This window comes from Eurypyga helias, unplaced genomic scaffold (assembly GCF_000690775.1).
Source record: "Eurypyga helias isolate BGI_N326 unplaced genomic scaffold, ASM69077v1 scaffold11667, whole genome shotgun sequence".
In the NCBI taxonomy this organism is placed as follows: domain Eukaryota; kingdom Metazoa; phylum Chordata; class Aves; order Eurypygiformes; family Eurypygidae; genus Eurypyga; species Eurypyga helias.
The window spans coordinates 1-12,286 of NW_010261131.1; the positions used below are offsets into that span (position 1 = coordinate 1).

The following is a 12,286-nucleotide window of genomic DNA, read 5'->3' on the forward strand; positions in this document are numbered from 1 at the left end:
ATTCTATGATTCTATGATTTGTACATGTAGGAACACAGAAACTAAAAACACCTTTCTCTTAAGTGCCAGATGGAGACTTAAGACAGAAGCTTACCTGTATTAAATGTCAGTTATTTCCAATAATTAAGCCTTGCTTAGTAATTTCTTTTCATCTATTAAAAACATTTTAATAGTCTTCAAAAATATGCTTAAAACAAGAATATAATTCAAAAAGCAAATTATTTCTTTTATAAATTTAGTAGTTGATTTTTTTCATTCTGTGCAGTTAGAAGGACATGTTCTTATAGTCTGTAAACAGTTGCTGTTAAGGAAGAAATACCCTTCTTCCTATTTTATGATTTTTTTTTTGAAACAGGATATTTTGGTTAATACTTTCTTGTTTTCTCTGTTAATTTCAGACAGATTTAAGAACGATTGGCAAGAAATTCCTCCCCAGTGACATCAATGGTGGAAAGGTGGAAAAGGTAGACAATGTTTTTATTTCACTTTTTCAGTGTTCTGTGACTTCTGTGTGATGAAAGCCTTCTGAGGTGCATTAATCTGGTTTTGTCATTATTTCACATGAAAAAGAACCAAATATTTGAATATATTATAGGATAATTATGTGAACATATTAGTTTGTCCACTAGGCTTCATAAGGAAAGGACTCTTTTATTTCTCAACTTTGAAAAACTTAGATAAAAATGAGTAATCCTAGAAGCCTAATATATTTCTCAGAAGTAATTTATCTTGTTTGATCTTGTCATGGTATCAGAAATTCATTTTTTCCCCTCCTGTTTTCTTGTGAGGGCAACAGAGCAGGTTAAGGATAAGGCAAAGAAGCTGTATGATCATGATAGTGTGATACGTGTTGACACTGTATTACGTGACTTCCTGATACTCATAATCATAGCTATACGTTTTATGGAATTTTCCTGTGACTGTGTATCCGATAGGTGGTGTGGATAAAACAAGTTAGATGGCATAACGCTTTATATGCTGCAAAATAGTATTATACTTGAAATTTGGGTATTCTTGATTATTAACATATGCTGTGTGTTTAGATAAAACATTGATATGTCCCCTTCAGTATACCCTTCCTGTTTGCTTGCTTACATGCAGTTAAAAGAGTGGATAGATGAAGGAATTTTATTTTAAACCTAGTAGTTGTTCTCAGTTCATTAGAAATACTGTCATTACTGTTGAAATCCAAATAGTGATAAAGCAAGGTGGGTTTGTTTTAAGAAAGCACGTTTGAGGAGAGTTTGTTAAAGCCGTTCGGCTTTGTTTTTTCTGCTGATACTGTTGCCTGCATGGAGTGGTAACTGCTGTAAACACTGGCTTCTACAAGAACAGCAGCAGGAACATTATTGTCAGATATGAAAAGCCCACTTGAGAGCGAGTGTATTGCAGAATCATCGTTTTTAGCCAGGCAGCAGTCTGTGCATGCACCATATTAAACTAACTTTCTGGGAAAAGTTTTATTAACTTCTTATTATGTGGAGCTATGTTTTTTTAGGTTTTACTTTTCAGAAAAAAGAAAAAATAACCATAGTGATATTTTATGAAAGTGATTGTTTACACATTTTGGTTTCTGGATAGCATGCTGGTCAAGATACTTCAGTGCTTAAATAATTTTTTACCAACTAAAAGAATTTGATTTAGCTGTTCCTTACATCTGTGATTTTAATATTTTTCTTTTTTAGTATCCTATTTTTGAAATATGGAAAGCAAGCAAAATAATTGCTTTTTATGGCATGTCTTTTTGCACTGTTCATTTCTCAGTTGCTTAATTGGACTATTGCTGAATTTTGAATTTTAGGTTATGTAATACTCACAAGGTCCAAATGTATTTAGTAAACTGACGTTCTCCAGAGTGTTAAGGCGGTATGTGTGGTCAGGCTTACGTTATTTAGTTTTGCTGTTGAAACATGTTTTCAGTTCAAATTTACTTTAACAGTACTATTTTCAAATGTTTTGTTGCATTATGGTAGGATTTCTTTAGAGGTAGTTGTTCACTTTTCATTCTTCGCTTGAGAATATACCTAGTAACTTGTCCATTTCCTTTAGAGACAATGTTTTCTAAATTTCTGTTGTCATTACATAGTTCAGGTGATCAATTAAAGGTAAAAGCGCCATTAATTTCCTCAGCTTTGATGCATGTTATATATGAGAATCTACTTACGTGCTTTAAAATGTTTACTTCTAGTTTAGCTGCTGAAGTCACTACTTGGCTTTTTCATGTTTCTTAGCTGAAACTGATGTGCAATTGTGCCATTTGTTTCCACAAAATACAAAACCTCTGCACAGAAACAGGGGTGAGTGATTGAAAACTGTGGGGGTTCGTGCTTTGAAATACCTGTGAGATAACAGCTCTCTAATGGGGAAAAACACTTCTGCACCTGTACACACAAAGTGTATCCGTATTCTGTAAAACTGAACATCTTGGAAAATTAGAAGGTGGAAGATGTGAGAAAAATCTGGTTTAATTTTCATTAAAAAAATGAAACCCATGGAACTCTACAGGCTTGGGGATGAGTGGCTGAAAAGCTGTCAGGCAGAAAAGGACCTGGGGGTGTTGGTTGACCGCTGGCTGATTATGAGCTAGCAGTGTGCCCAGGTGGCCAAGAACGCCAGCAGCATCCTGGCCTGTGTCAGGAACAGTGTGGCCAGCAGGCCTGGGGCAGTGACTGTCCCCCTGTACTGGGCACTGGTGAGGCCGCACCTCGAGTGCTGTGTTTCTGCATGGGGTTGACTTACAGTTGATGGAGATGAAGGACTGGATAATAGGGTTGAATCCTACAGGAATCCAGTCCAATTCAAACTTTATTTTGGAACGTTTGTTTGATTCAAAGTATTTCTGTTTCCCAGATTATCAGATAGTTGAGAGGAATCAGTGCTTATAGTCTCCTTCCATTTTTAATAGGTAAAGGGTGACAATACAGAGGAAATGGGTATTTTTGTTCTCTTAGGTAATGACTTCTGACAACAACAGCACAGAGGTGGTGAAGAAAACAGGCAGGACAGAAGAAAACTATGGCCCCTAAGAGTCTTTGTTGAAGACAGATGTTTGTTTAACAAATGGTATTTGTTAAATCCTAGGGACTTAAATACTTCTATCTATTGGTAAGGGTCAGGGTATGTATGTGTGAACTTCTAGGAAAATGTAGTTTGGATTTAGTTTGGATTTACTTTAATCAACTGTCTCTACTGAGATCACAGAATTAAAAACATTATTCTAAAATAACCCAAAACAAAGCAAACACCTGCAAACCATTTGCTGGAGGAAGATAATACTCATGGTTTTGAAAAGAAGTAATGATTGCACAGGAAAAGTCTGTGTTTGAGAATGACTTCCGTTTTATCGTTTTTAGCCCAGACTGTTAGTGTGCTCTTTGCTTTCTTAAACTGCAGTATTTCCTTGTTGTTTGAGTAACATAAAACAAACTTCACTGCTTAATAAATGCTGCTATTTAGCTTGCAGTGTATACCAGTATTTTATGTTACAGAACTCTGTTTATAAAGGAGAGTATTTGCTTTGTGCAAAAGCAAATTTGAGCGAAGGGTACGGTTGGGACAGGAGTGACTTCTTAATGTAATCTCTTCGTAGAAGGTAGTCATTTGTGGTTCAGAAATGCTTCAGGATACTACAGAAATTACTATTTTAATTCTATTACTATACTATATATAGTAATTATAAAGTAATTATATAGTACTATATATATATAGTAATTACTATTACTATAGGAACTACTACTGTTACTCTCATCCAAGGCTAGGATAAGTATTGTTTATCTGTGTCTTGAGAATACCTGATGTATTTCAGTCTTGCAAAGGAAATAACTTTATTTTGTAGTATTAGTGTAATAGGCAAATATTTGCATAAAAGCTGGCATAGAGTCCTGATTTGAAACGTGTGTATTTGGCCATGGCAGGTGATTGTCAGCTTTATTCATTAATATACAGAAATGTTTTATTTGCTCGTGACTTTGTTTTATATACAAAAAAAAAATCAGTATTACCAGCATTAGCCACAAGATGGCCACATTTGCATAGGATTTTAAAAAGCTGAACCTTCCCATTTCCATCTAGATCACTCTATACCATAAATACACCTGAAGTATTTTTAAGGGAATAAAAATGCAGAGAAGACTACAAAGTTATAACATGTAATTCAGTAATGATGTTACAGTTAGGACACAAGTGGGTTTCTTTTGAGTATTTGTTTCATTACAATGGAAACATTCATTCCAGAGGAACCATTCAGAAGGGATTTTAATTTCTGAACTTGGAGAGGTGCTTTCTGAGTACAGGTAGATCGATGGGAAGCCGGTAGAATGCAAGTTCCCAGCACTTCTAACTGCTGTTTGAGGTTATTCATATGCTTCCCAATTTCTGTCTCATTACATTAATACAGTTAACTATACAGCAACTAACGGGTTGCCCAGAGATGTTGTGGATGCCCCATCCCTGGAAGTGTTCAAGGCCAGGCTGGATGTGGCTTTGAGCAACCTGATCTAGTGGAAGGTGTCCCTGCCCATGGCAGGGGGGTTGGAACTAGATGGTCTTTAAGGTCCCTTCCAACCCAAACCAGTCTGTGATTCTGTGGTTCTATGCATTGTTGCCTTTTACTCTCTCTTGGATTGTGGATATTGTTTCCTACAGGCTTGCCTTTTTTTTTTTTTTTTTTTTTTTAAAGGAGGATCAATTTAGTTCTTCCGGTTAAAACGGATCACTTTAAAAAAAAAAAAAAAAAAAATCCCTCCAGTCTTGGGGTGCTTGTTCTTACCTACCAATGAGAGTGATTGCTACATCAAATCTCCCAGCATAAGTGCATGTGTCAGATTATAGTTGTTTGAGGCTTCTTACAATTGAGATGATTTTAACAAGACTGTGTGCAGTAATTCTGACAGCTCAAACCGAGTCTTAGTCTTTTTGAAACACCCGTTTGGCAGCCTCAGGTAAGCTGTGGGCATTGAACTCTTCACCTCGATCAGTGTTTTGATTGTGTTCTTCGCTCCTAATGGTTGTTTCAGGGGCTCTTAAAAAGGCATGATTACTTACATATTTTTGAGAAAAAGCATACAGTGTTAGATATAAGCTAAATCTTTGGGAGAAGCTGAGTAGTTTTTCTTCTCAGACCAGTTTCAGTGTGTTAAAGCAATGCTTCTGGAAAGTGCAGTAGCAGTCGTGAAAAGAGTAGCGTATAGCCTAGTTGCTGTATTGAAAAAGTTATTGAAAATTATTAGCCAGCTATTGGGCATTCTTGGAAATTTCTGTAACTTGGGCATCTGGATGAATTGATTTATTAGAACATTATTTTCTACCTTGATCAAACTGGCAAGTGAGTATGCTTCTAGATACTTTATCACCATAGCTTGGTCTGGAGCATCCCCTCTCTTTCCAAGTATGACAGTAGTAGTTTAATCCCTATTTATGAGCAGTAATATCTTAACTGGGAGACGCTGAGGCAGGTCTACGCGCTGTTAGGAGAGCACCAATACAAAATAGTTTTACTGACTTTGAGGATTTGCTGGAAAGGCTACTGATTTGTTGTAGATATAGTATTTCCAACTGTTGATCAGTGAGTCCCCACAATGTGATGTAAGAAGATTACGTTTCTTCTTATTGAAAAAGCCTATAAACTAACTAAAGCTGAGTAAATGATGTTTTAATTGATGTAAACTATGACGTATATTCTTATGTAGGATAGTGTGAATATTTGGTAACTTTGGGGTTTTTGTTTGGTTTTGTCTTTTTTTTCCCCCCTTTCTAAGAATCATATGTTTTCTTGAATTAGCACAGATAGGTTTTGTGAATAAAGAGGAAGGAGTGAAATGTGGCATGTCTCAATGACTTTTTATTAGACTTCCATTTCTGTTCATTCCTCTTATAACTCTATCTGCTGTTTGACATTTCAGATTGACTTACACAGTAGTTTTCCCTTTCATTAACTTAAAAACTACAGTATAAATATGATGGCATCGCATAGTTTAAGAATTTATTAATTATGTTTTTCATCTGGAAGAAGTAAGCAGACCATTAGTTATGGGATTAATGATGGATAAAACTAGTCGTCATTCCTTAACTCATTTTGCTTATGTTCTGTACTGTTAATTTATTTGCATCCCTTAGACTCTAATCACTGAAAGCTGTTTATACTACTATGGCACATAAATTGTGATTTAATTATTTTTCTACTTGCTTCTATTTTTTTTTTTTTTAAATTAAAAGTAATCTGAGCTGCTCTGTATAGCATTCTAGCCTTAACATGTGTCCAGATGCTTGTCCAGTTTGTAAATTCTTCTGGAGAGAGCAAGGTACGACTGTACTATTTGGACTGAAGGCATTACCTAAATAATAGTATGGGACTGTATGTAAGAAAGCAGTCACAGGATCACAGAGAGGTTGAAGTTGGAAGGCACCTGCTGAGGTCATCTGGTCCAATCCCTGTGCCCAAGCAGAGCCACCGAAAGCTGGGTGCCAACACCATATCCAGACAGCTTTTCAGTGTCCTTTAAGATGTAGACTCCAAAACCACACTGGGCAGCCTGTTCTAGTGCTCAATCACCTTCACAGTGAAGAAGTGTTTTCTGATGCTGGGGTGGAGGCTCCTGTGTTTCACTTGGTGCCCGTTGTCGTTCTCCAGGCTGTGCAGTCCCAGTTCTTTCAGTCTTTCCTCACAGGAGAGGTGTTCCAGTGCCTTTATCACATTTGTAGCCCTTTGTGTCCAACCTTGGTGTCCATCCTGTAGTGTTTGGTCTTTTCCTTGAGATCCATGGAAAGGTTAGACTTGATGAGCCATTGAGTTACACTTCAATGGCCTATTAGCCAGTATTTTAAGACTTCTGGACTTCACTACCATTGCCATTATGGGCTGTTTTTAAGCTGTCTGTGTATTTCATTTTTCACTTTTCCTTCCGCTCATGTGTCTTGTATGCTGAATAGCCATAGTCATAGAAATAATTAAATTGATTTAGCTGGTGATTTGAAATGTCTTCTCTTTCATCCCTTTCCTGGGGGTGCAACCTGAGGTGATGTAGAAGTTGTCCAGTATATTCACTTTTACTATACGAAGTGTACAGTGTTAGTAAGGGAACTAGATGCTGTGTTTTTGTATTGGAAAGTGACTTGCAACCTTGACAGTGGGGATATAATCAGTCCTAGGGCTTAGGATACTTGATAATTTACTGGAACTTGTGTTGGATAAACAAAAATTGCCTCACCTTTTGGTATGTGACATTCAACATCTGCATGCTGAAGAGGTTTCAGATTGTTTAAATGTATAAGAGTAAATAATGGCCATAACTAATCTGATTTTATGTATTTTTATGTATTTTTTTTTCCTGTCTTGGTTCTCATAATGACACTTTGAAATAGCCCATATAAGGACTGCTGGCATAGGTCTTCTGGATTTATCTGGAATCCTGTGATGATTGCCCTTCTTCTGAAGGAAGACTGACTTCTTTCTTTCCTCCTGTCACTATGTGCTTGTTCTGTGTGATGAGATGGGAAATGTGCTGGGACGGGGAGGCATGGGTGCTCTAAGGTCCTGATTAAGTCTGTGAAAATAATTGTGGTGTTAATGTGGTGTATATTTGAGAAAACTACACGCTTCTATTCCTCTTTTGCTCCTGTTTTTTAAAGCAACATGTACTTTATTTGTTAAGGAAGCAGACACTGTTGTCCAAGCTCAACAAATGTGCAGCCCTGCTTTGTTGTGATGTGTGCTTGACACCGTAGACAAAACCCTGAGCATATTGGCATACATATTCACAGTTAGCCTAGCCCTCATTTCTTTGCACTCTGGATTTTTTAAGGGACTTTATTAACAATTGTTTAAAACTAGAAGCAAGTACCTCTAAGTAGAATTTGCTCAAAATTGTGAAAGAAATTCCTGTCACAGTAAAGCTACTCTTCTGAGTGACAAACCTAGTTGTGGTTAGCTAGCAATGCTTCTCTGTTTCTCTGCTTCACTGTTGCCTAGTGTTTCTTCACCTTTTACTTTGAAAATACTGTGTACCATTACAAACTGTTAGCGTTAATGTTACGACACCCATGCGTGTGACACTGTGGTTCATTCACTGTTACAGACAGAATCCTTCTGTACTATAGAGGAGTTTGTTTGTTTGTTTGTTTTTTGGTGACTGCTTTGCTGTAGTTAACTGATAGAGGAGGGGACTTGTTTTCATACTGTACATGAGATTATCCAGTTTTGCCTCTGTTGGAAATAAAGGGAAAAACATTTCCATTTGTATGACAAGCATAATTGGTCTTTTAATTGTTAATGAAAGAAATAAGGTTCAGTCACCATTTACTAAAAATATGGTTGTTCTTATTTTATGCTTGCTTTTTTTTCAGTATTGAATGTTTGGAAAAAAGATCAGAAAGCTTGAAGTTTCAGTAAATTCCAAATAAACAACTTCTTTGCCTTTTGAGAAATCCTCTGTCCCAAATACTGTATTTTCCATTGTTTGTTTTGAAGTCATAAACAACGCAGGTTTCTCTTTCTTTGTATATTGTTACCTCTGACTTACCTGCTTTCACTTTATATTCTGGGCTACCTATTCTGTTTCTCAAAGGGAAGAAGCTGATGAAGTGTGCACTTTTTCATCTTTTCTGCTGCCTCTTAGGTTCTACAGATTAGTTGAGGGGCAACAGTGTATTCATTTTTTATTTCTCAGAGGGATCAGATATGACTGTATACACAGCTCTAACTGAAATGCGTAACTGACACAGTGATGCCCCTTGAGGTTGTGACGTTCCGATTGTACCTGTGTTTGAAGAAGCTGTGTTTTTAGCTAGTGTTTACAGAGTGGTTGCACTTCAAATGGACTCTTGATACAACCAAATTGTATTCAGAGCTGTTTGTTTCTTTCTTTAGAAGACTGTCAATGAGACCCCGCAGTACAGTGTATGAAATTTTATCTGCGCTCCATACGGTGTTGGAAGCGACAATATTTGTGGTTTTGTTTGTTTGCCCACCCACCCCAACTCTTCTCATTCATGAAACTTTTCCATGTTCGTTTTCCATAATTGGCATTGCAGAGATGTGTGAAGCATCGCAACTGTTTTACTGAAAAAGATGTTTTTATCGTGCTTTTAGAACATACCGTACATGAGTGAAAGTAGTTGAACATGACTGATCAAATTACACTTTCTTTGGCCTGGGGGTGTCTGTTAGTGTGTCTGTTACAAGGCATTTGATTCCTGGTGTTAAGCTTTGTCTTTTCTGGTTTGCATATGTAGCTGGAAGGGCCATGCGTTCTGCAAATACAGAAAATACGCAATGTTGCTGCACCAAAGGATAATGAAGAATCTCAGGCTGCTCCCAGAATGTTACGTTTACAGATGACCGATGGACACACAAGCTGCACAGCTATAGAATACAGCAGCATGTCAAAAATAAGGTGAACAGCTTTATTTTCCAAGTTTTTGCTTTGACGCTTAAGTATCCTTAAAGTAATGGAAGTGTGCTTAGTGAGATATGGAAAAATTGCTTGACAAAACAGGTTTCCTTCTCAAATGTTGAATGTAAAGAAGAACCTTAAATTCAGCAGGCAAAGGTATATATGAATGCAATTTTCAGTACCCTTTATGCTGATGTACGTAATGGAACAAAGTGGATTTTTACAGCCATCTGCTGAGTCGGGGTTGACATGGCACGCAGCTGAGTGTGCAAACTTGAGCCAAATTCCCAGGTTTTAGTAGTAGCAGTTTTTTGTCTGTCTTTGTAGGGGGAATGTCACAGGCCTGACACGCCTGCCTTAACGCAACTAGTGCTGATTTACCATGGGCAGGGCTTTAACTTGGACTGAAATAGTAAATATTTTTATTCAGTTAATCATGAAGGGTAAGAAAGCTAATTACTGTTAAACATAGGGATTTTTTTGTGTGCTTGGTTATGAAGATGTTGAAATGGATTTCTAGTGTTTAGTCTCTAGAGTCACAGTGTGCTTTGCTGTTCATTAGTTCAGACTGCTTTGATTAAAAAAAACCCCACATTCATTCCCCTCTCTCTTTCTTTGCTAGCTGCAAAAGTTAATGTAGACCTTTTATAATTCATCTTGAAATGTTATCATTTACTATTAAACTGCTCCTTCTGAGCAGGAGCCAGCTTGCGGTTTGGAGCGATGCTGTCTTAAAAGGTGGAACACTTAATGATGTTTTAATTTTATCTTGGTCCAGCAGAACTTGGAAAATCATATTTCAATCTGAATATAAAGAGAGCAGAAAAGGAACGCAAACAGGCTCCTATATAAGATTCTAGATCACAAACTAGTTAAAGAAGTCACTCAGTAGAACACATAATTTGAAAGCTTTTTAGGTAGAGTCTCAGAAACATCGAAGAACTTGTCACTCTGCAATAATGATGTGAGCTCTTCTTTTCAAGTAACGTATGAAAATTTTATTTATGTTGTGTATGGTTGTTTCAGTTTTGAAATTGAATGACTAACCTGGAATAATACGATGTTTCAATACTTAGCGTTCCTTTAAATAAATAAATAAACCTCACAGTTTCCTTTTATATTAGAAGCCCTTCGTGACTAGGGTTTCCAGTTACCACTCCCTGCCTTGGCATAATTTTCTTTTTTTTCCCTCCATATTTCTTGTCTATTTTTCCTGATCTCATTTTATTTGCTTTTATCAGAACAGTACTGAAAGTCCATTATTGTTACTAAGGCTAATGCCACTAGTGCTGAAACTGACTGACTCCACTGTTAATGTCCTCCCCATGTGCTATGGACCTGTGATTGCAGCAGTAAGCTTCAGCATGTTTTGAAGAGGTTAATGCCTCTGGGTTGAAAGGTTACAACCGACTGTCACCTGTTTCTCACAAGAAAAACCATAGTTTCCAGATTGTGCTGCTTGTTATATCTTTCAATTACCAGTTGGAGGTTCGTGAGTCTCCTATGCATCTGCTGTTGTTCTTCGTAGGGTCGGTTGACATGAAAAGCAGGTAGGTACCTCCTTGTAGGAGCAGACCACGGAGAAGATCCATGTGTTTTCAAATGATAGAATAATGTGAGAAGCAGCACGACGAGATGCATATTTTTCGTATTTATTCTGGTGCATTCCTGGATGTTAGTAATGTATAGAAAGCTTCTTTTCCAACAGCTCTTTGTTTTCTCTGAAGTTAAATGTCTAAAACAAATGAGATGATTAACCATCTGGAAATCTTCTATTTATTAACTATAAATGTATCCTAGGATGAGGAACTTACTCTTAGACAACTGATTTTGAGACATTTCTGTTAGTCTAAATAAATCACATCCTTATTTTAGGATTGTTAAATTGGATTTTAACCAAACAGACAATTTGCAAACATTCATCTCTGTTAGAATCTAATTTGCAATATGGCATTTTGTGTAATGAATGGGAAGCATTCCAGTAAAGCTACTGCAAAATACTCTGCATACTGAAGAAATTATTGCAAGTTTTTGATGCTAAATTTTTACTATGAAATGTGACAGTGTTGGAAGTATACTAAGAGTAGAGTTTTACATGTTTTTCATTGCAGAATATTAATAGGGATATTTGAAATACTTCAATTTTTTTCTGCTTCTAGCCTGAACACTCCACCTGGAACAAAAATTAAGCTTTCAGGGATTGTTGAAGTGAGAAATGGATTCTTGCTGTTGGACGACAGTAACACAGCAGTTCTTGGAGGTGAAGTGGAGCATCTTATAGAAAAGTGGGAATTACAAAGGGTGAGGTAACACCACTGGAAATGCTTGTCTTACGAGATGCATATTAGATTTATTTACATCAAGCTTAAAGTGTTGACTGTGAACTTTCATAGGATATAAGCTTTTAGAACATTACTGTCCCAATATTTTTAGGGATGAAGCCCAATTTTGTAAATGTCTTATGTACCATGTGTCTTATAAGTGATCGCTGCATGGGAACAGGTTCGTTTCATGGTCTGCAAGGATTGAAAACATTAATCAAATACATTAAACTTATTACAGTTCAGTCATGGGTAGTTTCTTTCCTAAATAGTGTGTGTGGTACCAAAATATTGTAGATTGTTGCCTTTTACAATTACTGTCTGCTGACTAGATATTTTGAGTAAAAAAAAAAAATATGTATGGAAGGCATTGAAATTGCTAATCCTAACTATGAATTGTAGATTTCATCAGCGCTTTAGGTAAATTTGTGATTAGAAAGAGAAACTGGAGGTTTTAAAAATCTTTCAATAAGACATAAATGCTTGTTAGGCCCCTTTAATCCTTTTTAGCCTGGTTCCTGTGCCAGTAGAACAAAAGTTGTTGCAGAAAGATTACCCCCCCCCCCCCCCACACCC

General features: G+C 36.7%; 1 protein-coding gene across 1 annotated transcript in view; it reads left to right on the plus strand.

The window, feature by feature from the left end:
* The first annotated feature begins 398 nt into the window (after positions 1 to 398).
* Positions 399 to 12,286, plus strand: part of LOC104512328 (tudor domain-containing protein 3-like) — a 25,219-nt gene continuing 13,331 nt past the window's right edge. Inside the window, exons 1-3 of the mRNA XM_010155258.1 lie at positions 399 to 464; positions 9,229 to 9,389; positions 11,549 to 11,690. Coding sequence (XP_010153560.1) covers positions 9,316 to 9,389; positions 11,549 to 11,690 — 216 coding nt within the window. The 5' untranslated portion in view covers positions 399 to 464; positions 9,229 to 9,315. The remainder of the gene's footprint in view (positions 465 to 9,228; positions 9,390 to 11,548; positions 11,691 to 12,286) is intronic.